This window comes from Penicillium cosmopolitanum, assembly GCF_028827165.1.
Source record: "Penicillium cosmopolitanum strain IBT 29677 chromosome Unknown utg000012l:1.0-3308103.0:1.0-3310761.0, whole genome shotgun sequence".
NCBI classification, from domain to species: domain Eukaryota; kingdom Fungi; phylum Ascomycota; class Eurotiomycetes; order Eurotiales; family Aspergillaceae; genus Penicillium; species Penicillium cosmopolitanum.
The window spans coordinates 1,412,494-1,438,599 of record NW_026622682.1 but is presented as its reverse complement, the minus strand read 5'-3'; the positions used below and the strand labels follow the sequence as shown (position 1 = coordinate 1,438,599).

Genomic DNA, 26,106 nt, shown 5'->3' with positions numbered 1-26,106 from the left:
CACATCACATCAATCTCTAGGCGTAGGAGTTCCCGTAGGAGTCCCCGCCGGTAACCCACCAGGCATTTCAAACCGATCACTCCCAGCCCCAGCACTATCCTGACGAGTCATACTAGCACTCCGCAATCCACCCATATCCAGATTAAAACTACTACTCCTCGACCCACCACCAAGACCCCCCAAGCCTAACCTCGGATCCAAAGGTCCTCGAAACCTCAAGCCCTCCGCTTCACGCTCACGATCATCGAATCGCATCGGTCCCTCCGCCGACCCCGCACTGCGCGGCGGCGCAGTAGACCCGGCATCCGAGTCCTCGCCAGTACGCACGCCCGTTCTCCCCATGCGAGGCCATAGATCCGGAAGACCGACGACTTGTACCCGGGGCTCGACAACGCGCTCCTCGAACCAGGCGTGGACGCGCGCTTCGACGAGTTGGGCTACCTTTGGCACGTCCTGGAGACGACTGCGGGAACCGATTAGGGGAGCGGACGGAGAGGTCGAGACGGTAGTCTGGTAAGAATGAGAAGGCAACATTGCTCTTGGGACTACTCTTTTGTGAATTCGTATCGCGGGATTCGGTTGAGCCTGGAGAACCGGGGAAGGGTTCTCGTTCTTGATCTTGATTTGGCCCTGGCGATGTTGCTGGTGTGTGAAGGCCGACTGGGTCGGTTGAGGCGGGAATAAGCGAAATGCATAATGTTCCCGAGAATCGCACGACGGATACGGAGAGTGCAACGGGGAGAATGGCCGAGCGGGCTTTCGGGTAGTTGAGGACTAATTGGGTTTCTACTGCGATGGATAGATTGTCGTCGCTTAGGTCGACGTCCAGGAGGGCTTGGAGTCTTCCACCGTCGGCGTTTGTGGGGTCGTCAACGGCGATGATGCGGCAATTGCTGAAGATGGGGAATTCTTCGCCGAGTGAGATGTCTGTCACGGTGATTTTGTCGATGAAGGAGGGTTTCTTTTCTGGGTTGTTCATTGCTGCGTTTAGGGAGCTTAGGATTGAGGCGGTGGGTGAGTCCTTGAGTGAGTATGCTGTTTGTCTGTATTGCGCTATTGTTTGAGCGATCAGGACGTTGAACCAGTCCAGCGATTCGGGCTGGTGGGAGGAGTGGTGCATTCGATGGCGGCCATGTTTGGCGGGGTTGGTAGGGATGGCGCTGTAGTATGTCTTTCGGAGGATGGAGCGGGTGTTTGTGGAGGATGCTGGGACTGGACGGAGGACGTTGGAGTTCGATGGCTTCTCTCGGAGTGTCTTTTGGTCTTGGGTCGTGTTGTAGACTGAGCTGTAGCGGCGGTGGGTTGTGCGATTGGACAGGCCGCGCGATGGGGGTGGTGGTGCTTCGCCGAAGATGAAGAATTTGATGAAGGCACCGATGAGTAGTACTACCGACAGCTGGCCAAGCAAAAATCCCTGCGTGAAAGAAAGGCTAGAAGGGAAGCTGAGGTTAGCTTTAGATCATCTCCTCGCTCGGGGCTTCCGCTTGGACATACGAGGATTGCGGCGCAACCGGGACGGGCAGCTCAGCTGGGAAACCAAGGTATCAGTAGGTAGTCAATGCAAGTTATGATAGCAGGAAAGAACGTACTTTGTGGAAGCGCCATTGGTTAAGGAGTTCGTCAATCGCCCATCCTCATGAGAGGAGTTGAGGTTGAAGTTGAGGGTTGAAGTCAACTTTCGGCCTCGGGTGGACTGGGTGGATCTTTCCAACCTTGGCCGAACTGCCTTTGCTGATCTCCCACTGGACAACTCCAACTCATTCCAGTTACTTGACGGAGAAACTATAACTGGCTTTTGTTGACAGACTGTCCTTTCCGGATTCTGCCCTCCAGTCTGACCCTGTTCTTATTTCCTTATTTCCACCACTTTACCCACTCTTTCACTGTGATGCGATAGCTTCCTCTAGCTTCCTCCACCTAACGAAGCCCATCACCACCGCCACCACCACCATGCGCAACCTAGGCACAGCGCTGGTAGCAGCTCTCGCCTCACTCCTCCTAGCAACCCCAACAACATGCGCCAAACCAAACCAACCACCAGGCAAAGGAGCAATCCTCCTCTCCAACGTCCAAGCATTAACCCTCCGAACAAATCGCATGACCACATCTCGCCGCGTCTCCGCCGCCCCTCAACTAAAATGTATCGGCCACGAGAAGATCTGCAAACTATACGAGATCGAAACAATGCGCTGCAAAAACGAAGGCTATGATTACGACGAGGAAGATATCCAGTGGACATGTACCGCGTCCCTCCCTTCTGAATTCAAACTCGGTTCTACAGATGTTATCTGTGAGGGGTATCGGAATTCCGATGATCCTTGGGTATTGAAGGGGAGTTGTGGTGTTGAGTATCGGATGCTATTGACGGATGAGGGTGAGGAGAGATTTGGGAAGGATGTTTATCGCGGTTCTGATTCGAATAAGACTACAACTATGGTCTCGATTGTGTTTTGGGTGCTTTTTATTGGCGTTTTTGTTTTCATCGTTGCTGCGGCTTGTTGGGGTGATACGCCGATACCTAGAGAGCCGCGACGACGACGACGATGGGGATGGGGAGGTGGTGGTGGAGGGGACGATGGGTTCTATCCAGGGGGACCACCGCCACCTTACAGTAGTAGTGACTGTTCTTCTGGATCGCAGAGTCAAGGATGGAGACCTGGTTTTTGGTCTGGTCTTGGGGCTGGTGGGGCGGCGGGATATCAGATGGGACGGAACAGTGCCCGTCGCTCGAGTCAGCGAGATTCTTCGAGGTTTAGTGATTCTGGAGAAGGGAGTTCGCGACGTGCAGCGACGCCGCAATTCTCGACGACTACGTCGGGGACAGGGTTTGGATCTACTCGGCGCAGATAGGTGGTCAGGGATGGTAATGATAGCACTTGCTGGGAGCAAAATAACAAGATAGAATTCTTGGTAAAGTGAATAAAAAGAGACTGACTCGAAAAAAACCTGAGATAGAACTTGAACTACCTGTGTGTATCATTCCCGATCCCAAAACGCCATAAACCCCAGAATCAAAAAGAACCCCGTATCTATGCAATGTAGACTCCAGTGTACAACCATGAGATGAATTGATTAAAAGGCCGGGATCTCGTCAATAGAGCCCAGAACTTCTTCGGTACCACCACCGGCATTCTTGGCAGCTTGTTTCCTGCTGTTCCGCTTGCCTTTGGCAGTGCCCTTGCCCTTGTCGCCCTTGGAATCCTCTTCACCTCCACCTCCAGTCGGATTGCGCAACATTTCTTCGTGAAGCTGCTTTTCCTTCTCGTGCTGCTCCTCAATCACTCTCTTTTCTTCATCCAGTTCCTGTTGAATGAGCTTGGGGTCGTCATAGGTCTGGTTGGTCATTGCGGAGTATTCTTCTATATCGATGACCTCTCGTGGGCCAAGAAGGGTGTCTTTGATTCTTTGCGGGTCGCGACGCTCCTCATTGTTGAATTTAAGCTTGATCTGTCGACGAGACCGGCCGGGAAACATGTTGCTGATAACCATGAAGTCGGTGCCAAACATGCGAAGGCCACGGTAGAATAGATCTGTCATTTCTTCGTCCCAGCTTTCGGTCTTGGATCGTTTGCCATAGGTCGCTTGGTTGACCTTGCGAGTAAGTTGGTTCTCCACCACGTCTTCTAGATCGCCCGCTTCTCGGGCAGCATCGGCGTGACGATCAACTTCCAGCGACGCAGTGTCGAGAACAATCTCTCCGTTGACAATACGCATGACTGGGCCGGCAGCGGGTTTGGCGGGTTCGGAGGGCTGCTCCCCTTCTGGCGCTTTGGCCTTCACGGGAGTTCCGGTGGTTGACGCTGCTTCCTCCTGCGCTTTTTGCTTGGTTTCCAATTCAACCTGCTCCAATCGTCGTAGTTCGACCTCTCGCTTTGACTTTTTTCCGGTCTTGAGATCTTTGCAGAGCTCCGACATCTTCATCACGTTGGGCAAAATTTCCACAGTCTCCGCATCGTCCGGCGTGGGTTCACGCTTTCGACGAGCACGTTTTGCCTTTTCAGTACCCTCGGCATCAGACGCGCCGGTCTTTGATCGTTGTCGTTTCTTGGTTTTCTTCCCCGCCTGGCTCGGATCGGGGGTAGACGGCGCCAACGACCCTCCCGGTGTCTCACTAGTCCCGTCAATGGTGGGACCAACCGACGTACTCACTTGAGACTGGCTCTTTTGCCGGGACTTGGTGATCTCTGAGGTTTTCTTTGCATACTTTGTCGGCCGGTATTCGACTGGGTTGAAGGAAGGGACGGGCGCGGGCGCAGAGGCGGCTGCGGAGGGTTGGACGACAGTCGAGCGGGGTGAAGCAGGTTCGTGTGGAGCTATGGCATCATCTGAAAACTGTACAGACGCGGTGGAGGCGCCACGGGCAGTAGACAGTTCGAGATCATGCTCGATCGAAGGAAATATCTCCGATTCGAGATGGGGCTCAACTGCCGAAGTGGGGGGGGAAGGCGGAACATCAGATGCGGGGGTAGGAATGATATTCGGTTCTCGAGTGGCAGGAGTCGCGATAGAGGCTTTGCGCTTGGGACGGGGATAGGAATTGCGGTTTTGGATTGTGAGGGAGCTGGCTGATGCTCTTGAGAAGGTGTAGCTGCAGCTGCAACTGCAACTGGTGGGGTGGTTTCAGGGATCGCCGGTTGTTCGGGCTCCACAGAGGCAGAGGTAATAGATGGAGCTGCAACAGAGCCAACAGAGCCTCTGGTTTCGCGTTCTTGTTGTAAAGTTTGCGCTGCTTGGGCTGCTTGAGCCTGTTGGACTGCGCTGGGTCGTCTTGAAGGTGCAGTGGGCGCAGGCGCAGGCGCACCGCGGCGAACGGGCGCCTTTGGGGCGAACTTTTTGCCCGACTTGTCTATAACAGAGAGCGTTAGCACGGGATTCTCCATCACAATCACAATCACAGAAGGACATACTGATCGCAGAACTCGAGAAGGACTTCATTGCTGTCCGTCGCTGAGCGGCGACACTGTTAGGTTGAAGATTCTCAGATGTGAAAAGTCACCCGAAGCGGGCGAGGTGGGTGAACGGGAGGTCACGTGAGCAGTGCGGTCGCGAAGGCAAAGCCAGGAGGAATTCTCAACGCTCTCCTTCTTCAATCTTGACCACATCTCCCCCCGCCCCTTCACACCACGCCCTTGGACTCTCTTTCCCACTCCAAATAACACCTTAATTGTGACATATTTCCCCTTCAATCTCGTCCAGGGCTCGTCTTTGTCAGAATTGGACACGGTCGCGGTACCTTGATTCTTCTGACGGACGGTTCGGTGGTGACGATAACCCCCCCCCTCTCATGTCAGTCTAGCCACTGATGCCGGCCGCCGAACCCCCCCGTCTTGTCTTCAGAGTCCGGTCTCGTGAAAATGGAAGACCGGAAGAGGCCCGCCGCGGACAACAATGACTCCGCCCCGCCATTAAAGAAGCAAGCAACCACCGTGAACGGTGGGAGCAAACCTCACCCTGATGCCGATATGCCGTGGAAAGATGATCTTGAGGTATGTCGTGGGCCCCTATCCTGCTCAAAGTTGAAGACCCAAGGGTGTCTTTAACATTCATATCCATCACAGCGCTGACGATATACCCCTCCCTGATAGCGATTTCAAAAAGATGCGATTTTACGGCAGATGCAGGAATTCAAGCGAGACAAGCAGTCGTTGGAATCGCGTGTGAATGAAATGTCAAAAGCAGCCAAGTATCATGATAGTCACTTGCGGGTCATCGATTCCTGGTACAAGCAGGTATGTGAGATGTGCCAGCCTTGGCACTCTTTCCATATGAGAATTTGAGTAACTGACAAGAGAAAAGTTAATCGACGAGATGAAAATAATTCTTGGGTCTGAAGGGGTTGCGAAAGGTTAGTGGTCCCATTTTACTCGGCGTGAGCGTCGCCACAAACGCAAACGCATACGCATGTTTGGAACCATTATTGACAATATAAGCAGAACCCTCTTTCAAGAGCTCCTTGCAGTTTGAAGATATGGAAAGTTTTGAGGCGCATTTGAAAACACGATCAGATGATATCCGCGACATTATTTCTCATTTACCGTCGAAATCGGCAGATGTGTCTTCAGACATGGCAGATCTGCAGAGCCAACTGGCCAAGAAGCTCGCCGAGGAGAAGGTGACAATCGCCAACCTCGAGAAAGCTCTAGCCGACAAGCAACAAGCTGAAGAAAGCCTCGAAGCAGCATCACTACGATACATGGTTGCGGAAAAGAAACTTGATCGGGCGAGGAGCGTGACAGTCGCCAAGCTTGAAAAACAATACATTTTGGGTGGCTCACGGCCGAACACTGAAGCTTCCCAGGCGAAGCGTGAAGAGTCATCTCCCGCGAACGGTGGAACTCCTGTCGGAGACCGCAGTGCCGAATTGGAAGAAACTAATACGCGCCTCACTGTGGTCTCTGAGAAACAGAAGGAGCAGCTGCAAAAGCTCGAGGCGGAGAACACTACTTTACTCGGCCAGCTTAACGAGCAGAAGATCAAGGTAGGCTCCTTGCCAGCTAGACCCTTTTGAAACTCCCACTGACTAAACATTCCTAGTCATCTAAGCTTACCAACGACGACTACGCCCATACCGACCTTTTCAAACAAATCCGATCACAACATGATGATGTGGTAAAGCGCATCAACAACCTGGAGGCAACAAATACTCAACTGCGCGAGGAAGCTGAAAAGCTTCGCTCGGAAAGGGCAGCATACAAAATTGAGATGGAGGAAGAATTCCAAAGCGCCATTGCGGAGAAGGAAGCCCAGTTAATGAGAGCCGAAACCGATTTAGCGCGGATACGAAATGCCCGTGATGAACTACTGGCCGACCAAAACATCCGAAAGGCCGCCCAGGATCAAGAGAAATCCACTGGCACAAAACTGCAAGAGTTAGCGGACGCCCGTGAAGCCCGAATTACAGCCCTGGAATCAGAGATCGAGCGATTGCGACTGCAAATTGACGGAGCCAAGGCTGCGGAAAATTTGACGGACATGCCGGTGGAGGAGCTTCGTTCCAAGTACACCAGCTTAGAACGCCAGTATTCCATGCTCAACACCGAGTTGACTTCCATGCAAACGGCTTATAAGAAGAATGCGACACTGGCATCGCAGAAGGTTGCTGATCTTGGTGCGTGGGAGGAGAAGATCAATCGTCTCAAGGCCGAGAAAGCCAAGGCGGATCAGAAGTATTTCGCTGCGATGAAGAGCAAAGAAGCCCGCGAGGCTGAAGTTCGCACGCTTCGAGCGCAAAACCACAAGACCTCGGACATTGTCTCCCAACTGAAGGAGTCGGAAGCCGTCACACGGTCATTGCTGTCTAATATGGATAAGCAAGTCAGCGAGACCAAGGAGTCCTTAAATTCCACACTTGAAAAGCACCGTGTCATCCAGCAGCAATTGACCGAGCGGGATATTGTTGCAGATGGACTGAAGAACCAAATTGTCGAACTGAAGACCCTGTCGACCTCGAAGGACTCGACTCTCGGGGAGAAATCATCCGCTTTACGACAAGCCGAGATCGAAATTGCGGGTCTCAAACAAACTCTTTCAGACACCAAGAAGAGTCTCGAGAACTGGAAGGGCAAGAGTTTGGGCAACAGCTCTTCGGAGTATGAAATGTTAAGAGTGAGTTTCACGATGGCTGCACTAAATAACCTTAACTTCTTGGCTGATGGGTCCGCTAACCTTAATCTAGTCACTTGCATTATGCACGGTCTGCCGACGGAACTTCAAGAACACGGTGATCAAAACTTGTGGTCATGTATTTTGCAAGGATTGTGTGGAAGAGCGCCTTACATCGCGCTCACGCAAATGTCCCAATTGTAACAAGTCGTTCGGAAGCAATGACCACATGCATGTTACTCTGTGATTTTCCCTTATTCTCCCAAAATTCTCATTCGTGTATTATATCCCACCCTTTTTGTTTCCCCTTTTCTTCTTTTTTTTTTTCTTCTTCTCTTCTACCCATTCTTCTTTTCTTTTCTATTTTTATTTAGTGGTCACTTTCGGACAGGTCCATGGTGCGGTGTTGGTTGGTTTTCTTCTTTCCTGGGATATGGGCTGGACCGGCGTTTGACGAGTCATGTGAGCTCTGTTTCTGTCTGATTCTCTTTGTGTTCCTCTTTCTGTTTCTGTTCAAAATTCATGCGATCGCATCTAGATCGACGCATCGGTGGTTTTGTTATCTCATTTCATTGCTTCGCTTGCAAGGTGCTGGGGCGCTGTGTAAGCGGGTTGTGTGTGCGTGTGAATCTCTGTGTGTCTGTCAGTGTTCTGTTCTTGGATTAATCCTCGGAACTCTCTAGAGGCGTCGCGGTGTTTTGATGTCTTGGAAGAGAGTAGGTGGCTCTAGATCTCTGTTATGTAGGATTACTTTTGGTTTAGGGTTGTTCTGAGTCTCAGAATGAGGATGATGATGAGAATTAGGATACGATGAATGCGAAGCGAAAGCAATGCATACAATACAATACAACACAGTAATAGCAAGATTCAAGTTCCAAGATATTCTTATTCATATTCGTACATGTCAATTTATTCGTTTATTTATATTATATTTCACAATTCCCCCTTCAAGAGTTGAAAATCCGACTATAAAGCAACTCATGCCTCCCAACCCACAAATCCAACGCAGGAACAACCTGCCCCGCCTCCTCAGGCTCAGTATTCCACTCCCTCTCAATCCGCCCCATGATAGTATCCTGCAAACTCTGACTAGCAAGGATATTCTGCGCCTGATACGGTCCCATCACAGACGCCCGCACCGCCGCACTTAGAACAGCCTTCGCATGGTTGAGCACAAATGTATACGCTGTTTGTTGGAGATCCAGTCCCATTGCCCGACAGGCTACGCCCCACAACGGAGCGAAGTGACCTCGTGGTCCGAGGTCGTATTCATCCACGTCTTCGAAGGAAGATTTGAGTGCGGAGGAGAATTCATCAATGGCTTTGATAGCCGTTGTGACGCCAGCATCAGAGGAGGAAGAGGTTTGCTCAGGTGTGGCAAAGCTAACGCGGAAAGCACGTTCCCAAACCCCGATCAAGGCACGCCCTTGAGCGACACTCGCGCGCTGCGCGACGATACACGGTGTTGAGGCGTCTAGGTCGTTGTCGAGGGTATCTAGTGTTTCGGGACGGCGGTAGCCGGCAAGCACGTAGGGGAGAGATGTGCTTGCGATAGAGGCGATTGATAATTTGAGGAAATGGTGGAAGGATGTTACTGGGTTTGTGCGGCGGGATGGTTTGTTGTGTGCGAGGTAGGATTCAAGACCGCTGGAGTAGGCGAATGAGCCTAGTGGTAAGGCGGAGTCTGAGAGGAGGAGGAGGGCGTGTAGTGAGGAGGCGCGGACTGAGGATGGGCGGAATAATTGCTCCTTCTTGGAGGTTGTGGTGGTGGTATTATTGGTAGTCTTATTATTGTTGGTGTAGGGCATTGTCCAGGATTTGTCTGGGTGTGAGGATGGTGGTGTGGGATATGTGGAGATGTCTAGCTGTGCGCGCATGTCGTGCAGGCGGGCTTCTAGCTGGGCGATTTCGGACTCGAGGTCCTGTGGGCGGTCTTCGAAGAGCATTGTATGGGTGTGGATGTGTGAATATATGTGTAGGTAGGTGTATGTGTATGTGTATGTGTATGTGTAGAGATAATTGAAGGAAAAGAGTGAAAATGGAGGCAGGTGAGCTATTATAGTCGTAATTATGTAGGAAGAGGAATATCTCGGGCGAGGCCAAGTGGAGTCGACGGAGAATGCCGCGTGCCCCGGCGGATTCTCTATCAACCACCACACTCATGGACAGTCACCCTCATTATTCACCCAATTCACCCACTTGACCCACTTTTACATTGTCTTATTCGATTGCATTACTCGATTCTTTCCCTCCATCGAACTCCCTATCTACCGCCCTATTCTGCCCTTCATGCACTGCTCCACATCGGACCTTCAATTATATCCTCTCATCCAACCATGTCAGGCAGGCGTCTGCTGGACACTGTCCAGTTCCTCAATGTCTCCAAGACCATCGCTCTTAAACATCTAGGTATTCGCCAACGCCAGCTCGATGTCTATACTCGCACTTCCTCCCTTACCAAGGGTATCAAAGCCCAAACGGATGGGTTGATCTTGACCGCACAAGCCGCGGCCGCTTTGGCTCGTCGGTTCGACGACTCGCCACCGACTCCCTCTGCTCCTTCGCCGTCATCGCCGAGCACCGCATCCCCCGAAGCTTCGGCCAACTCCTCCCCCAACCCCCATTCCTCCACTGCAACCTCAACCTCAAACTCAACCCCTGAGAATGCCGATGCAGCCACTCGAACCTTGAACTCGCAGCCTGAGGCTGAAGCTCAATTTCAGATTCCGGCTTCTGCCGCCCAATACACCGGCACCGAAACTCAGACACAGACACCTAGTGGCCTGAACGTCAGCCAACAACAAGATGTCTTTTACGAACCTTCGCGCCAGACCTCGTCTAATTCCGATTTATCCGGACTCCCCCGAGTAAAGCTGCCCAAGGCGTCTGGCACGGTCCAAGTTCAAGCTAGTGTCGGCGAAGGGCTGAATGCCGATCTGTTTCATTCCGCCGAGCGCCCGGAAAAGTCGGCATCGGCGGAGGTGGAGTCACACCAGAATGAGATCCCGGATGGAATGGTCGAAGGTCTATTCCATAGTCCGAGAGTCTCACGTATGCTAGCGGGCAAGCCGAAGCCGAAACGAGATTGGATTCCTGCGAAGCCTACTGCGAAACCTGCTGCACCAACCAAACCTGCAGAGGCCGAGAGCCAGAACCAGAGACTCGAGGCCCATGAGATCCCGGAATTATTGCAGGAATTAGACGCTGCTGGATATCGCACTACTACCACCGAACCCGTCACCGTCGTCCCGGATGCTGCGACACCCACCCCCGAAGGCCTGGGAGAGGCGATCGGAGAAAAGGCCCAGGCCGTCCCTTATCAGATGATGGAGTCTCGCGTGCCATCCTCTCGATTTGCTCGAATGTGGCAGTATGGCGGGCTAGCCACCTCAATGGCATTTGGCGCCGTCGGCGAGACCCTCCGCCGAGCAACAGGCAGCCAAGACAACGGTTCATCAATCATGTTCAGTGCGGGGAACACAGAACGAATGGTCGCCAAGCTATCTAAAATGCGCGGCGCAGCTCTCAAACTAGGCCAAATGCTCAGTATCCAAGACTCAAACATGCTCCCCGAGCCCATCCAGCAGGTCCTTCAACGCGTCCAAGACCGCGCAGACTACATGCCCGCGTCCCAGCGTGACAAGGTATTAGCTGATAACTTGGGCCCGAACTGGCGAGACCTCTTCTCCTCTTTCAACGAGATCCCCATGGCCGCCGCATCAATCGGCCAAGTTCACTCCGCCGTCCTCAAATCCACCGGTAAACCCGTCGCCGTGAAGGTCCAGTATCCCGGCGTCGCCGACTCGATTGACTCAGACCTGAACAATCTCTCAATCCTGCTGACAGCCTCCCGCCTCCTCCCCCGCGGTTTGTACCTGGACAAAACAATCGCCAACGCCCGCACAGAACTCGCATGGGAATGCGATTATATCCGCGAAGCTGAGGCCGCCACTCGCTTCCGCACTTTACTCGCCAATGACCCCGTCTTCGTCGTTCCAGAGATCTACCCCGAAGCCTCAGGCAAACAAGTCCTAACAATGGAAATGCTAGACGGCGTAGCCGTAACCAAAATCCAAGATTTCACCCAAAACCAACGAGACTGGATAGGCACGCAACTAATGCGCCTTTGTCTGCGTGAAATTGCGGAATTCCGCTACATGCAAACGGATCCCAATTGGACGAATTTCCTATACAACACGTCCACAAATCGACTCGAATTACTCGACTTCGGCGCTAGTCGTGAATACCCGGCCGAATTCATCAGTACGTACGTGCGCACGCTGATCGCCGCGTCGAAAAATGATCGCGACTCTTGTAAGAAACTCAGTACTGAGATGGGATATCTTACGGGTTATGAGTCGGAGGTCATGGCCGATGCGCATGTTTCTTCGTTGGTGATTATTGCGGAGCCGTTTATGGAAACTTCTGAGGATGTTTATGATTTTAGAGATCAGACTATTACTGATCGGGTTAGGGCTTTGATTCCTGTTATGCTTAGGGAACGGCTAAGTCCGCCTCCTGAGGAGACTTATAGTTTGCATCGGAAGTTGAGTGGGGCTTTTTTGCTTTGTGCTAGACTTGGGAGTCGGGTTCCTTGTAAGGAGTTGTTTAGGGAGATTGTTAGAAAGGCGGAGGTTGATGGGGATGGGAAGAGGTGAAGGAGGTCTAGCCCTCGCCCTGGCTTTTAGATTCTAGATTCTAGATGTTGGATTTTGGATCTTGGAGTGTGTATTGGATGGATTGGATGTACGATATAAAATAGATGTAAACAGCGGACCTTGGAACGCACTACGTTAATTAGTGTAAGTTCCAAGTTGTATTTTTAACATCCAGTTTTACGAATCATAGGATAAATATGCTAGATCCTGACTTCCAAAGTTGATAGGATCGATTGACTAATAAAAGCCCAGCAGTAGGGAACACATTTCGAAGTACATAGTGTTCTAAGTTCCAAGTTGCTTCGTGGAATGTGGTAGTCCGCAACTTGGAGTGATCAACGCAGTGATAGGTAGCACCGGTTTGAATCTCAACAAATGCTTCTTTACCCGTCCAAATTGTCCAAGAGAGCGTGATCAATCGCATTTGATAGCCATACAGATGAGCGAAAGCGATATAAGAAGAGAGAAATTCTGGCGAGACTGAAAATGAACTAGTCCACATAATCAGTACCAAGCCTAACCTCCTTATAACAAGCCTTTGCACTTGCGAGCTTTCAAGTTGAGAAGCATGCCCTACTCACAGTGGAGCACGTATAGGGCGTAATTAAATATACTAGTCCCAAGCGCATCTGTTCTTTGTCGGTGGCTTGTTCAATTTTAAAGCTATTTGTATTGTTTTCAATGTATTGGCTTCGAATCGATAAAGTTGGCTTTTGGGCATAAGCAGCTTTATAAGCCTCAATAGCACGCTGCTTTTTGTTGTTGGGGGGAGGGGGTTCGGCTTAATAGGCATGCTGAGTGTCTATAATACACTATATAAATAGAAATTTAATATTGCTTCAATATAAAAGATGTTGCTAAATAATAGCTAAACAAAACATTATTTAAACCAAAACTAGTGAGGATATCCTTGTATGCGCTTGTATCCACACCTGGGCAGGTGAGGATTAAGCCGCACCCTATTCACTGAGCGACTCGGCATGAACCGCAGCTGGTTTTGGCTCCTCGTCAGGACTGCTACCCGTGGCCTCGGACAATGCCTCACGCGCAATCTTCTCGCGTTCCTCCTCAGTGGTATCGTACCAACGGGACGCGACATTCTCGGCATCGCCAAAAAGGGCACCAATCTCCTCCAAGGTGCGGCCCTTGGTTTCTGGGAAGAGGAAATAAATGGCCGCGATATAGAAGACGGATGGAATAATTAAAACGAGATAAAACTTCCATCCGATTGTGTTGAGGGCCACTGGTGCAGCAACTAGTGTGACTTCAGAGGTGAGATAGAAGGTGCTGAGACCGATAGCCACCCCCTGGGACCGCAGATGATTCGGAAAGATTTCTGTCACGTAGACATACTGCGTCGCATCCATGAAAAAGCACCACCAGAAGATGTAGAAGAATGTAAAGAAAACTGCGGCTTGCAATCCTGACTTCATACTTGTGCCTAAGTATTCTGCTGACAGAGCACAAAGGAAAATTGCAGATACAGTGCAGCCAATCGACCCAAGAAGCAAACAGGTCCGACGACCCACACGATCCAAGTAAAAGGCAGTCCAGGTGTTGCCAAATAAGGTAAAAGTTGTCCAGCAAGCATTGAGGAGCAGCGGGATTCCGCCGGTGAAACCAAGGTAGCCATAGATAATGACACCGTAGTTGGCAATAACATAAATGCCCAGGAATTGGTCTCCAGCCATAAGTAAGAAGGCTGTAAGGACTCTTCGGCGGTTGGCAGGAGTTCGAAAGATCTCGAAAGGACGGATTACCATCGAACGATCGTGCTCAAACTGCCTCTCCATCAAAAGGAATTCTTGTTTAGCTCTCGCGTCGTTGGGATCGTCCGGCACTTTGTGCAAACGACGGACGATCTCAAAAGCCTCGTCTCGCCGCCCTTGTTGTAATAACCAGCGAGGAGAGAAGGGAATAAATGAACTTCCTGCAAGGACAACTAGAGGAAAGGTAATTTGGAAGGCCAGTGGGAACCGCCAGGCGAATGCTGCGTACGGGCTGGTCGCTTTCATGTAATAGCAAGCGAATCCAAGCCAGCCTGCCAAGCTATATCCGACGGCGTACATAATCCCAGTAACGCAGACCATTGCACCGCGAGTCTCAGCTGTCGAAACCTCAGCCTGGTAAATCGGCACAATGCAAGCCAGGGTGGCAGCTCCCACGCCCGCGATAAAGCGACCTGCAAGAAACATGTCCATGTTTACCGCACCTGCACATAGTGCGCCGCCAATTATCAAGATAGCGCATCCAAATTGCATGGTCCGCTTGCGACCAAAAAAGTCTGCTGTCCAGGCCTGTCCCAGGCATCCTAAGATTGCCCCGGCCGAGTTTATACCATTGAGGGCGCCGATCGTGTTGGTGGTGTGCTCATATCCTGGCTCGCCCTGTGTAGGCAAGTTGAAGTATGCGTAGAAATTGGGCTGCCCGACGGTGGATCCAATAATGGCCAGACCGTAAGCACTTGCAATGGTGCCAATGGATACGAAGACCACGAGCCAAAGATTGTAGGCATTCACAACGATTTTGTGAAGCATGATCTAGTAGAGAGATCAAGTGTTGCTAAGTAGATGCAAAAAAAAGAGCCCGGTGGATTGATTACAAAAAGTTCGCAGTAGCAGAGGTAAGGCGTTAGCAGCCTTATTTATGTGGCTCCAGTTAATCCAGTTCTGGGCGAGACGTGCATCACAAACCAGCTATTGAGTTTGGTATTGAGTTTTGCTCCAACTTGAATATTTCCCACGTTCCATTCAGGTAAACCCCAGGCAGATCTGGGGATTCAGCTGCAGGAATATGCGGGGAACCCGTTATGCGCATGTCCACCGGAGCCCGGATATAACAATTTTGTCTGTGCTCGCTCTCCGGACCCGTGGCAAGACGTTGATCAACACCAAATTGTCTTTATTTGTGTGCTTCTTTTCTATGCCCGGCCCAAACTCTATCCCGTGGCGAGGTGTGCCCTTTCCGCAACTTCCAATAATCATCCTCACTTGGAGTATCAATGCACAGGCAACAGTGGGGAGACCTTTCCGGTCAAATTCATAAATATTACATATATGGAAGTTCCGGTGGACAACATCACCGGCGTTCAATTGCGGGGTTTCGTTTTTCTGTGAAGATTTGCGGCCCACTAGGGGTTTTAAGCAGGGATATTCCTTTACCACATGGCTGTTCAATAGGAATTACTTTGCCCCATGATGGCCGACCAAGACAATATCTTCCTTCCCTCACTCAAGGAGCTGAGAGAGCTCAATGCCAATGCAATTTGTCCCGAGGTCGCTTGGATATGGGGTCCGAACGACGAGGTATCATGCAAAAGTCCAAATCCGCTTTCTAACTCTCTCTCGAAGCTGACTTCTACTGGAATTTATCCTTGGACAGGTTGGCCGGCTAAATCTTCTGACTGAGAAGCTTATCAGTAAAGTAGTCAAAGAAGAAGTTCAGAGTGGATGCGTTGTTTCGCTCAAGTATGTTGTCACATAAACACATTGCTCTCTCCAATTGATTCAAAAGAAAATACTTAACACTGTTTTTAGCTGGAACATGGAGCTTCCTGCTCACCCAAACTTCGATCGTTCACCATGCAAGTTCAAGATTCTGCCAAATCCCTCCAGTGATTGTATATTCGATGACACACTTGAGATGAACATCCAATCTGGAAGTCAGTGGGATGGGTTTCGACATTTCGGCCATCTTACCCACGGATTTCTCTACAATAACCTGAGTCCGAAGGATGTGATGCTCACGAATCGGTGTGGGATGCATGTTATTTCCCGTCGCGGCATAGTAGGTCGCGGCGTGTTTCTCGACTATTATCGCTATTCGCAAAAGTTCAACAAACCGTACGATCCATTGACCAGCCACGCGATTACCTTGAATGAGCTTCTGTCCTGCGCGAACTATCAAGGCACCCGATTTCAGAAGGGAGATATCTTGATCATCCGAAGTGGTTACGTGTCGCGATACCATCAGCTGCAGAAGTCGGACCCGGCCAAACTTAAGAGGTCTGCCGCCTCCATTCCTACATTGGCTGGAGTCGAGCAGTCGGAAGAAATGAAGACGTGGCTCCACGACTCGTGAGTTTCCCCTTTCCTCTACCGTATCACAATGCCTTATCTCTGAAGATGTGCTAATATCCAAGTGAGTAATTAGTTATTTTGCTGCAGTTGCAGGCGACGCTCCCTCCTTTGAAGTATGGCCATCTTCCCAAAGCTGGTATCTGCATGAGTATCTCCTTGCTTGCTGGGGAGTTATGATCGGCGAGATGTTTGACCTAGAGGTAAAATTGCACCTCCGTCCATTATTCTCTTTATGATGCTCATTAAACATTGCAGGCTCTGTCGGTTCAATGTGAGCAGAATAATAAGTATTCATTTATGTTTACAAGCGCACCGATCAATATTACAGGTAGGCCTCAATGTCGTTTTTCCGTCAACAGAGATACTCACACATCTGTCTTTCTCAGGTGGGGTCGCGAGCCTAGGTAACGCACTTGCGATTCTTTGATCTCCAGAATGTTTCTCGTGGGCAAACAGGGTAAAATTTTCAAAAATATGTGTACTTAAGCCTATAAAACTATGCAAACACTAGTCAACGTTCACTGAATCAATTAGTCCACAACGATTTTTGTTTAAATGCTGTAAGCCGTATTCTGACAGCCTGGATGGTGCTGGTGATGTGAAGCACTTGTATGATGATGAAGGGTGGGATAGAGGTAGATAATTATGGTATTAATAGGTGGTGGAGGAGAGTGGCAAAGATATGAAGAAGACAAAGAAGCTATCTCATAAAAGGCATGCCAACCTCAAACATCTAAAACATATGATTCACCATTACTACACCTTCTCACAGACTAACATGGCTTTGCGCGGAAGGACAAAGATTGTGGACAACTCCAACTCCTTCGGTTGGGGAGAGCAATTGAGGAATACCCCCGGGCCGGCTTTTCACAGTATCCTCACACCTTTAGCCCTCATTCCGATAGATAATTCCTAAATTGTCCAAAGCGAATGCGAATACAACACCGAACACATTCACCGGAGACTCGGACATCCGCTGGTGCCGACGGCAAGCCTTTAGGCGTTGAAGATGTTTTCAGCAACCCATTGGTTACACGGGAGCATTACGAGAAAGTCAAGATTAGAATGGATAGCTTGCTGGATGTACTTGAGGAGGCTCTGGCATCTGTTTTATCCCCAAAATTGCATCTTTACTTTAGTAACCTGTCCACCCAAGCGTGCTCAATCTCATTCGACCACCACCAATTTGGACATTGGAAGTATTGGAAGAATAGGAGAATTCTGTCGAGGTCCAAGTAGCTGGGTTATCTAGGATGGTACCTTGAAGCAAAAGATGTATTTAGTACCTTTCGAGTCTCGGCCATAGCATAAAAAGTTCTCGGATTTCACGGCCCCTGCCATAGCCCTTATCTAATGACCTTCATCCGTTGTCCGCGCCGTAGCCCTAACACCTGGCTTCTTGTAAACCATCATTAGACCGCCGAGAGAAAAGATTGAGAAGATTGAAAGGCATCCCCGTCTACTAAACGTCTAAGGCTCATGGTAGTCCGAGGTGGCATGAGTAGACTCGCACAGACGACCAGACGAAGCCCACGATCCAGCACACCACAGATACTAGGCAAAAATATATAGCAATGCGAATGCATAGTAAAGATGCCATTAAATCTTTATTCTAAGTCATGTTCGATAATCAACAACATTTGAGAATTTATCACAAATACCGACATCCCGCAATGTCGATTCCATGGCAACTTTACGGTTCTCCTTTTCGATGTAGACTCTAATAAGACCCGGAACTCCATGTGACCGATGGCCCAAGGCAGCAAGATGTGGGTGGGGTTCAACCGAAACCACCAAAATGACCGTTTAATTCGGATCTCGTCAAACGGTGTTGGTGAAACTGCTAATGGTGAAACTTGCCTGAACGAACGCACTTGAATTTGCTTGAACGTTGACGGGTCAAACATCGTGTTTTATTTTTCATGACCGCCCTTGTTCCACTGACAATATTTACTTTTCCGCTTTTTATTCAACAGTGAGAAGGCGCGCTATCTAAGGTTGATTCTGAACGCCTCAACTTATTTTCCCGTGCCACAGTTTGGAGCCCGTTGATAAAAAGCCAAGTTCGTTCTGTTTTAATCACTACATTATGCGCCATCAATGTGCTCAAATAACAGTGTTCAAATCAACATCTTCAACGGTCGTACCCGCGAGTTATTTTGGTAAACTTATGTGAATCCGGCGCATCGACTACGAAGATAGTAAGTAGTCATTTAGTTAGATAGATTTTTCTCTGGCAAACATTTACCTAAATAGCTATTTATCTCTTTCAGCTATAAATGATAATACCTTAGCCATGCTACCCGACTCTCCATACCTTCGAGCGTGCACAGTAGTTACGTCATCGACTATGTATCTTCGTCACAATTCCTGGATTGAAAATCATGGCGGCTACTCAAACCCAGATCTTTCGTTTCATTAATATAATCTCTCATATCCCGAGACTGCATTCAGACTTAAGGGAGATTACAATTGTTCGGGACATTGAAAATGGCCGTCACAGCGTCGTGAGTAGGAAGATTGACTTATGAACACTATACGCATGATCAAATGTCAATTTATCTGACCGCTTTCGATCAGAGACATCTGCCTCGGTATAATCGCTGTTTTTATCCCACCTCTTGCGGTGCTGTTACGAAGAGGATGTGGAGCAGACTTTTGCATCAACATCTTGCTCACCTTGTTAGGTGATATTCCCTGGAATCATACATGCACTGTAAGTTCTACATTACTGCTGCTGCTAACATCAACGTTCCTTTTTCTCGCCATGTGCAAAGCAAACTCGATCTAGTGAGCTGACAAACCTTAAGGTATATTGTGTTCTCATCAAGAAGTCGACTTAGCCGCCAAAATCAATTCTACCAGTGAATTAATAAGCAGCGGTGGGTTTTCCGAAGCGGAGAGCACCGGTATAGCTTTCCCTCAACATTTTTAACATACTTAAACATGTATGTGTCAGACTTGATTGTCATTATCACCGGCATGAGCAGGTTGCTTTGTTTTTTTGGGGGCACTTGACGCTGGTTCTAATCTTATACTGGATAAGGGCAGTCCTTTTGTCCTTGGATGTCGCTCTTATTGCAATGCAGGTCGGACTACTAGATTATGGAGGCAGCCATCTAGGTATGTGGTCTGAGGGTAATTATGGGTGTTGAGGTTATTCGGCACCTTTCGCTTGTCTCGATGGAAGAAGTTGTTCAAGTACGTTTAATTATGCTTTTGGTTATGATAGCCAAGGATTCACTGTAAGTGCTTAAAATACATGGCATAAACGGGCGGTGATTGGCCTGGGTAGAGGTCCTTCCATCCGAAGAAGTATTAGTGAGAGAAATAAGGCTATATATTAGTGTTAAACTCACTTTTACTCATTGTTTAAAGAAGGGGCATCGGTGTGGGGAGCCTTGTTCAGTCTATGTTCATTAAGACAAGGCAGTATCGGTCAGATTTAAGCTCCCAGGAGCCTATGATAATATCTCGCCCGAACAGACAGATTATTTTTATTCGGCTATCTTGAAGATGTAACATTGTGACGCTCCCAGGAGCAAGTGTTTGGTCATGCGAATAGCGGGTCTTACTTCCGGTTATTGCTACCTAATCTGGCGAGAATAGTATGGCATCAACCCCCGAAAAGGTCTTCATCCTAGTAGTAGGTGACCATAGAATGGTAAGTGAGTTTTTATAGAGAGATCTGAAAGTATCCAATCAAAATCAAAGAAGATGCAAAGTTCGTCCTATCATATGCTAGAGTTTGATCTTTGATCGCCCACGGGTCAATATCGTTCTGCCAAGCACTGCTAATGCAATATGGTATCTAAATAAGCTTATACCTGTGCTTACAAGATTGTAAGCGCAAGTAAGTAAATGATAGTCAGGTCGTGTCTGTAGATTACATAAGGCGTGGTGGTCACATTAGTAATACGAGAAAGATCTTGGGGGAACTGCAACTACATACATGCACGTTAACTCCACTTCACGCGTCGCGTGCCACCTTTGCAACATGCAAGATCCTGATACTCCGGGGTCCGGAGCGTCTTCACGTGGAGCGCAAGATCGGCCCTTTTCACGCACAAGACGTGCGCAACTGCAACTCAAATCGTTGGGCAGCCGTCGACATGCCTGCGACCGCTGTCGTAGGCAGAAACTCAAGGTAGAGACAGCAGATAGAATATTCTAAGGGTACCTGATTAATGACAGATTTCCTTCCAGTGTGATGTTGAAAAGCCATGCTCTCTATGCCTCCGGTCTGGCTTTCTCTGTGAGACAACATCAGCTCCATTGCGGTACGTTGTTTGTCACAGACCAGCATGACCCGGGTATTGTAAAGAAAATACTGATTCATGACTTGTAGAAAGTCTAAAAGATCAGCAAAAAACATGCATGGGCGGCGCAGAAGCGTACAGCACATACAGTCCGATTTACCCGCAACCTCAAGGCCAAGCTCTCGAGCTCTCGATACTCCTCTCAGGTCGTTGAACAGGGCTCGGACAGATATCCCCTCGGACACCTGCGAGCAACCTGAGCCTCTCCAGCAGCCACATAGATATGTCCAAGCATCTGCAGTGGAATTGACTGATGAGGTAATTTGCTGTTTTCCGCTAAAACCCCCCCTTTTTTATATTAACCTCTGCTAGCTTTTTCACCTGCACGATCAGGGATCAGTCATTTCACCCACAACACACAGCAATACGTCCGCCCTTCCCGGTGGGACTTTCTCGCATAGTCACATAGCTGGCGACAGGGAAGATGATGGAAAGACTAGCCTTTCTTCACACTTTCCTGGGCTAGTTCTTCCATCCCGCCCAGTTTGTGACTTCTTGCTCCAGTCCTACTGGAGGTCCGTGCATTGGTTCATGATGCTTTTCTATAAGCCTTCGTTTGAACACGAGTATAGGCACATCATTAGTAATCAACACATAACTGTGCAGCAGCGGAATACAGCAGTGTTGATTCTGATGGTCCTTACCATAGGGGCAAGATATGCCTCTGACGAAGAACGCTCGAAAGTTGACATATCCAAAGAAGAGCTATCCTCGCTCCAGAGAGATATGCTCAAGCAGATTCGATTACACTATTTCGATGTTTTGGACACTGGAGGCGTAGAATGTGTTCAATTATGCATTTTGCTGAGCACCTACTACCTCTACAATGGCAAGCCAAACTTAGCATTGCCTATACTTGGTGCGGGGATCCACAGTGCGCAGGCACAGAGCCTACATAAGGAAAGTCTTTGGGGCCCGGCAACTGAGATTGTTCTTGAAGTCCGCAAGCGAACTTGGTGGGCTCTATATGTCCTCGACAGGTGCTTAAAATCCCAGTGCTTGGCCATCATACTCTAACTAATCATCTATCAGGTTCGCTTCAATGACCTATGGTCGGCCATCCTTGATTAATAACTCTTTTTGCGCTGTAAGCGTGCCACAAGATATGGATGACATCTCAACTGTTCATCCATTGTTGAATTCGATTGAGAGCCCTGCGAACCATTCTCCAGCGCCGGTCACACTGGGCTCATACCAACGGCATAAATTCGATCTATACTCTCTTGCAGCCCCCGTCATTGGCAATATTCATAATGTGCATGTCTCTAGTTCGGAGGTTGCAATTAACCAAGCCGCAGAAATCAACTCCAAGCTGGTGGAGTGGTTTGACCAACTACCTCTGGAGTTAAGGCTGGAGCACAATGTTGAATTAGACATGGGAAGTTTGACAAGCGCCGAGGCTGACGTCTGCCAACTATTTCAACTGCAGGCGCTGGCCCTTCAGTTGGCCTATGATAACATCCAAATAATTCTACATCGCCCTTTTATTCGATGTACTCGCCGCTTACCTGCTTTTTCCGGCTTGAGCGTGTCCGACGCGCGCCGAACAAGTTTTGAACAATGCAAGCACTGTGCTCGCCGCACCTGCAGCATACTACCACGATATGCCAAACTTCTCATTGTAGCCCAAACCACTCATGCAGCAGCATACATTGCTATACAAAATTTTACTGCGGGTGTCACTTTGGCAATGGTGGCGCTGTCTGACCCTGGCTCAGAACAATCTTGCGGTGCCAAAAGAGGTGTCGCGAACTCAATTTTATTACAAAAAACACTCGCTGCATCATCCATAGTTCCATCTCAGACGGTCAGGGTCCTTGAAGGGCTGTTCCAGCTAATTTTCAAACAGGAAATGCAGTCATTGCTAAAGAATCCGTCTCTAGAATTGAACAGTCCCAATCCGATGGGCGGACCACCAGACCAATCACATGAGCCTGACGACTTTCAACCATCTGAAAATATGCAGTTTCCTATGATCCGTCGATTTAATCAAACGCTCTCGCGTGGAGGCCAGGAGGAATCAGGGCCGCCATCAAGCGTCATTGAACCCGAATATAGATCCCAACTTCCACCCAACGATCACGCAGGGATGAACCCTGATCTTGCTCAAGATGTTCCCGTTTCATCATTTTATTCGGGAATTGACCATGCACTAGAGTCGGTGCAGCAAGGTATGCCTCTCTTAAAACTTATTTCGTATTGATTTCTCTACAATTTCTATGTTATATGTACGAGCGTACCGATGCATCTAGCTCTCTTGCTGATCGCTCTGGTCTACAGTTCTATGGGAGAATTGCGATCCCATGGCACACCCAGGAGCTTATATCCCGCCAACTTCCAGCCCGCAGGCTGATATTTGCGGACAACCGAGGCCATTCGTGGGGAATTTCGCAGATGAAAACAATCGCTTTCAGCCGAATTCGCTGGTTTCTGTAGCTGACCCTACAAGCCAAGATATAAATACCCTGAATAACTCCTTCCTAGGTCAGAGTTGGCTGTGGAACCAGCCGGACTTTGACTTTTTGCGAGAACAGTAATTATGCTTCTCTAATCCGATCACTTTGCGGCTAAAAGGAGAAAAAAGGAAAATATCTGGTGTTTGATAGTTGGTCCATGTATTTCGTGGAACTAGAGGAATAAAATTAATACACATGAATGAACTCTCTGAAATGAACAAATTCCAACACATTCCAACACATGTCAATAATATTTTTCATGGACGCCGAACAGAAGATTTGACCAAGACAAGAACTTAATGCTGAAGGCAGTGTACCCTTGTAAACATGAGTTCAACGAATGAATTGGTCCACATAATCAGCACCGAGCCCAACCTGCTCATAATGGGCCTTTGCACTGGCTAGCTTTGAGAAAACATCTTCCACTCCCAAAGGAACACCCATAGGGTCGACATAGATATATGCTCCAGTAACGTGGAACAAAGTGATCATTTCTTCCACGCCGTCTGGCACCTCGAGCGTGTGAATATCACCTGGGGGCTCAAAAGCATGGCTTCCCTCAGTCGCCCACCAATCGTGCTCAAGGTAATGCCACTTACCGCGGAGAACTGTGGCGTGAACAGGTCCACAATGACGGTGGCGGGACAAAATACCGGAACGACGCACACGGATAAGGTTGACGAAATAGCCCTGTGTGACATTGAAAAGAATGGGACGGAACCAGACATCCTGACCCTGGGGAACCCAGAGTCTCTCGTCGAAGTCCAGATTCACAATGTTGGGAACCACGAGGTCTTGAGGAACGTTGGGTAGAGGTTTCCCCTGGTAGGGAATAGCCTCCCCCTTGGGTCGATGGTCGGCTGAGACAGAAGTCATAATGAAATTTATACCGAAAGTAGGTGACGAAGCAGAGACAAGTATCTTGCAATTTGAAATTGGATTTGTGGGCATAAGAATGAATGCCTATCTATAAAAATGGTCTCTTATATACTCTAAAAATCATCTCAGGCTAGATGCCACATTGCGCCAATCAGGCAGAAGGCATATTGCAACTGAAAAGCGTGTGGTAATTGGAGGCGCGCTGGACTATTTCTTGGACATTTTGGTCCGGTGGAAGGTCGGGGTCCCACTTTGATGAATCCGAGTCCGGTGGAGGTCCGGTCGTCCGTTAGCGACGTTTAATAGGATGCAGAGGCTTGGCCGCAACCCAGGTAGTTATTGCTTCATCGTTGCTTCCCAGCCACCAAATTTTCAAGCCCACAATGTCTCCAACAGACTCCACGTTCTCCTAAGATGTCTCGCTGGGACCCAGATAACCTCAGTGCCAAGGAATTCATCTTGCCTGCTTGGAAGGCCTGGCCTAAGAATCTACCAAGAGTTGTATACTTAGTAACCTATGGATATGCTCACGCAAGAGGAACCTATATTATCTATGTGCGGAGATTGATCCTCGTACGCAAGGACCTTCCGGTGGGCATCCGTCGGGGAAGCAAAGTTTCCGCATCATCAATCGCTACCATATTAGGGATGGGAGATAGCGCAAACCAGGCAAAGAGTCCGGCGGACTCACCTGCTTAATGCACCTGTCGAAATTGAGATGCAGACTTTTGGACTGTAGTCAACAATAAATAAGCCCTAGCGAGCACTTTTACGAAATTCAAGATTTCTCGCCTACTCCTCATTCATTGTAACCTGTCCATATTGTTATTAGATCCTCAGCGTATCTTCCCAGTCTTTTTCTCACAACATGCATCACTTGCCCACCGAAAAGCTATTCTCGCTCCAAGGAAAGACAGTCATCTGCACGGGAGCTACAGGTGGCATTGGTCAAACCCTGTGTAAATCCCTTGCAATTGCAGGTGCCGACATTGTCTCTATTCAGATTCCCAATGATGTCCACAGTGAAAGCCTTTCAAGATCCATCTCAGAGCTTGGTCGAAAAATGTGGACTTTTGAGTGTAATCTGACCGATCCATCTTCAATTCGTTCAACCTTTCAAGATATTTGGCGGGCAGGAATCACGCCTTCCATCCTTTTGAACTGCGCCGGTGTCAATAGAAGATGCCCAATCACAGAAGTCACTGATGATGATCTCGACCTTGTATGAAGAATGAGTGGGCTTTTCTTTTGCTCATATGGAAAAGCGCTGACAATTACTTCAGATTCTCTCCATCAATCTCAAGGCAACCTACGTAGCCGCACAAGAAATTTCAAAGAAGTTGCTTCAGCTCAAGCTTCCTGGTAAAATTATCAACATTGGCTCAGTAACTTCATATCGGGGCATGTACAATGTTTCTGCATATGCAAGCTCCAAGGGCGGAGTCGTTCAAATGACAAAGTCTTTCAGCAATGAACTTGCCCCTCACAACATTCAGGTCAACTGTATCTGCCCAGGGTAAGATCTTTCTTGGTTCTTTGCAATACTCTTGTTGGCTCCTTTTCGAAGTAAAGACTGAATTTGGAATAGATATATTAGTACGCCTTTGACAACACAGCTGGAGAATGACTCAGTTTACAATGATTTCATTTTGAAGGGAACACCAGCTGGCCGGTGGGGGACCCCTGAAGACCTGAGGGGAGCTGTCATCTTTCTTGCCAGCGGGGCTAGCAACTTCGTCACCGGTTCGAGCTTGATAGTGGACGGCGGAATGCTCGCTGTCTGATAAATCATGATTAATTAGAAGTAAGACGAACTTGAAATGTTGAAATGGTACAGCACAAATGAACAAACTTGGCCATGATATCTTATACTTTTGTCAATAGATCAAGCATAGGTAGGTAGACCTAGTAAGACTATGTAGTTATCTATCTATTTTGAGCTAAAATTATGCAACATGCGGGGTAGTAGGCAGGTCCTAGTCCACAGTGTATATTACCTGAAGACCAAAGGGTGGGCTTTGTCTAGGTCTAAGATGACCATGGCTAAATAATCTCAAGATGATAGCTATATAGGGTCACGGTCGTAGTCACCCAAATTTTCTAAAAGGAATAT

At 48.9% G+C, this 26,106-nt stretch overlaps 11 protein-coding genes across 11 annotated transcripts; 6 read left to right on the top strand and 5 right to left on the bottom strand.

Moving 5' to 3' along the window:
* Window positions 1-9: 9 nt before the first annotated feature.
* Window positions 10-1,605, bottom strand: mmm1 (ERMES complex subunit MMM1; the record flags this gene model as incomplete). Its single annotated transcript, XM_056637917.1, has 4 exons — window positions 10-510; window positions 533-1,430; window positions 1,495-1,528; window positions 1,590-1,605. 4 exons carry the CDS (start codon window positions 1,603-1,605, stop codon window positions 10-12), a joined length of 1,449 nt encoding a protein of 482 aa, XP_056481424.1.
* Window positions 1,606-1,950: 345 nt separating this feature from the next.
* On the top strand, window positions 1,951-2,850 carry N7509_013279 (DUF1183 domain protein; the record flags this gene model as incomplete). Its single annotated transcript, XM_056637916.1, has 1 exon — window positions 1,951-2,850. The coding sequence occupies one exon, from the start codon at window positions 1,951-1,953 to the stop codon at window positions 2,848-2,850; it is 900 nt and encodes a 299-aa protein (XP_056481423.1).
* A 222-nt stretch (window positions 2,851-3,072) lies between these two features.
* N7509_013278 (transcription factor TFIIIB subunit BDP1) lies at window positions 3,073-4,880 on the bottom strand (the record flags this gene model as incomplete). The annotated part of the gene is made up of 2 exons (XM_056637915.1): window positions 3,073-4,332; window positions 4,527-4,880. The coding sequence occupies 2 exons, from the start codon at window positions 4,878-4,880 to the stop codon at window positions 3,073-3,075; spliced, it is 1,614 nt and encodes a 537-aa protein (XP_056481422.1).
* A 474-nt stretch (window positions 4,881-5,354) lies between these two features.
* On the top strand, window positions 5,355-7,849 carry N7509_013277 (E3 ubiquitin-protein ligase BRE1; the record flags this gene model as incomplete). Its single annotated transcript, XM_056637914.1, has 6 exons — window positions 5,355-5,486; window positions 5,586-5,729; window positions 5,797-5,845; window positions 5,931-6,478; window positions 6,535-7,605; window positions 7,676-7,849. The coding sequence occupies 6 exons, from the start codon at window positions 5,355-5,357 to the stop codon at window positions 7,847-7,849; spliced, it is 2,118 nt and encodes a 705-aa protein (XP_056481421.1).
* Window positions 7,850-8,549: 700 nt separating this feature from the next.
* N7509_013276 (urease accessory protein UreF) lies at window positions 8,550-9,548 on the bottom strand (the record flags this gene model as incomplete). The annotated part of the gene is made up of 1 exon (XM_056637913.1): window positions 8,550-9,548. One exon carries the CDS (start codon window positions 9,546-9,548, stop codon window positions 8,550-8,552), a length of 999 nt encoding a protein of 332 aa, XP_056481420.1.
* A 390-nt stretch (window positions 9,549-9,938) lies between these two features.
* On the top strand, window positions 9,939-12,260 carry N7509_013275 (protein kinase COQ8; the record flags this gene model as incomplete). Its single annotated transcript, XM_056637912.1, has 1 exon — window positions 9,939-12,260. One exon carries the CDS (start codon window positions 9,939-9,941, stop codon window positions 12,258-12,260), a length of 2,322 nt encoding a protein of 773 aa, XP_056481419.1.
* Window positions 12,261-13,219: 959 nt separating this feature from the next.
* Window positions 13,220-14,797, bottom strand: N7509_013274 (uncharacterized protein; the record flags this gene model as incomplete). The annotated part of the gene is made up of 1 exon (XM_056637911.1): window positions 13,220-14,797. The coding sequence occupies one exon, from the start codon at window positions 14,795-14,797 to the stop codon at window positions 13,220-13,222; it is 1,578 nt and encodes a 525-aa protein (XP_056481418.1).
* Window positions 14,798-15,457: 660 nt separating this feature from the next.
* On the top strand, window positions 15,458-16,575 carry N7509_013273 (putative cyclase; the record flags this gene model as incomplete). Its single annotated transcript, XM_056637910.1, has 4 exons — window positions 15,458-15,565; window positions 15,642-15,727; window positions 15,797-16,336; window positions 16,413-16,575. The coding sequence occupies 4 exons, from the start codon at window positions 15,458-15,460 to the stop codon at window positions 16,573-16,575; spliced, it is 897 nt and encodes a 298-aa protein (XP_056481417.1).
* Window positions 16,576-20,336: 3,761 nt separating this feature from the next.
* N7509_013272 (Zn(II)2Cys6 transcription factor) lies at window positions 20,337-22,861 on the top strand (the record flags this gene model as incomplete). The annotated part of the gene is made up of 5 exons (XM_056637909.1): window positions 20,337-20,486; window positions 20,546-20,619; window positions 20,688-20,916; window positions 20,971-21,614; window positions 21,751-22,861. The coding sequence occupies 5 exons, from the start codon at window positions 20,337-20,339 to the stop codon at window positions 22,859-22,861; spliced, it is 2,208 nt and encodes a 735-aa protein (XP_056481416.1).
* A 586-nt stretch (window positions 22,862-23,447) lies between these two features.
* Window positions 23,448-23,990, bottom strand: N7509_013271 (2,4'-dihydroxyacetophenone dioxygenase family protein; the record flags this gene model as incomplete). Its single annotated transcript, XM_056637908.1, has 1 exon — window positions 23,448-23,990. The coding sequence occupies one exon, from the start codon at window positions 23,988-23,990 to the stop codon at window positions 23,448-23,450; it is 543 nt and encodes a 180-aa protein (XP_056481415.1).
* An 871-nt stretch (window positions 23,991-24,861) lies between these two features.
* Window positions 24,862-25,777, top strand: N7509_013270 (uncharacterized protein; the record flags this gene model as incomplete). The annotated part of the gene is made up of 3 exons (XM_056637907.1): window positions 24,862-25,215; window positions 25,277-25,509; window positions 25,582-25,777. The coding sequence occupies 3 exons, from the start codon at window positions 24,862-24,864 to the stop codon at window positions 25,775-25,777; spliced, it is 783 nt and encodes a 260-aa protein (XP_056481414.1).
* Window positions 25,778-26,106: the final 329 nt, after the last annotated feature.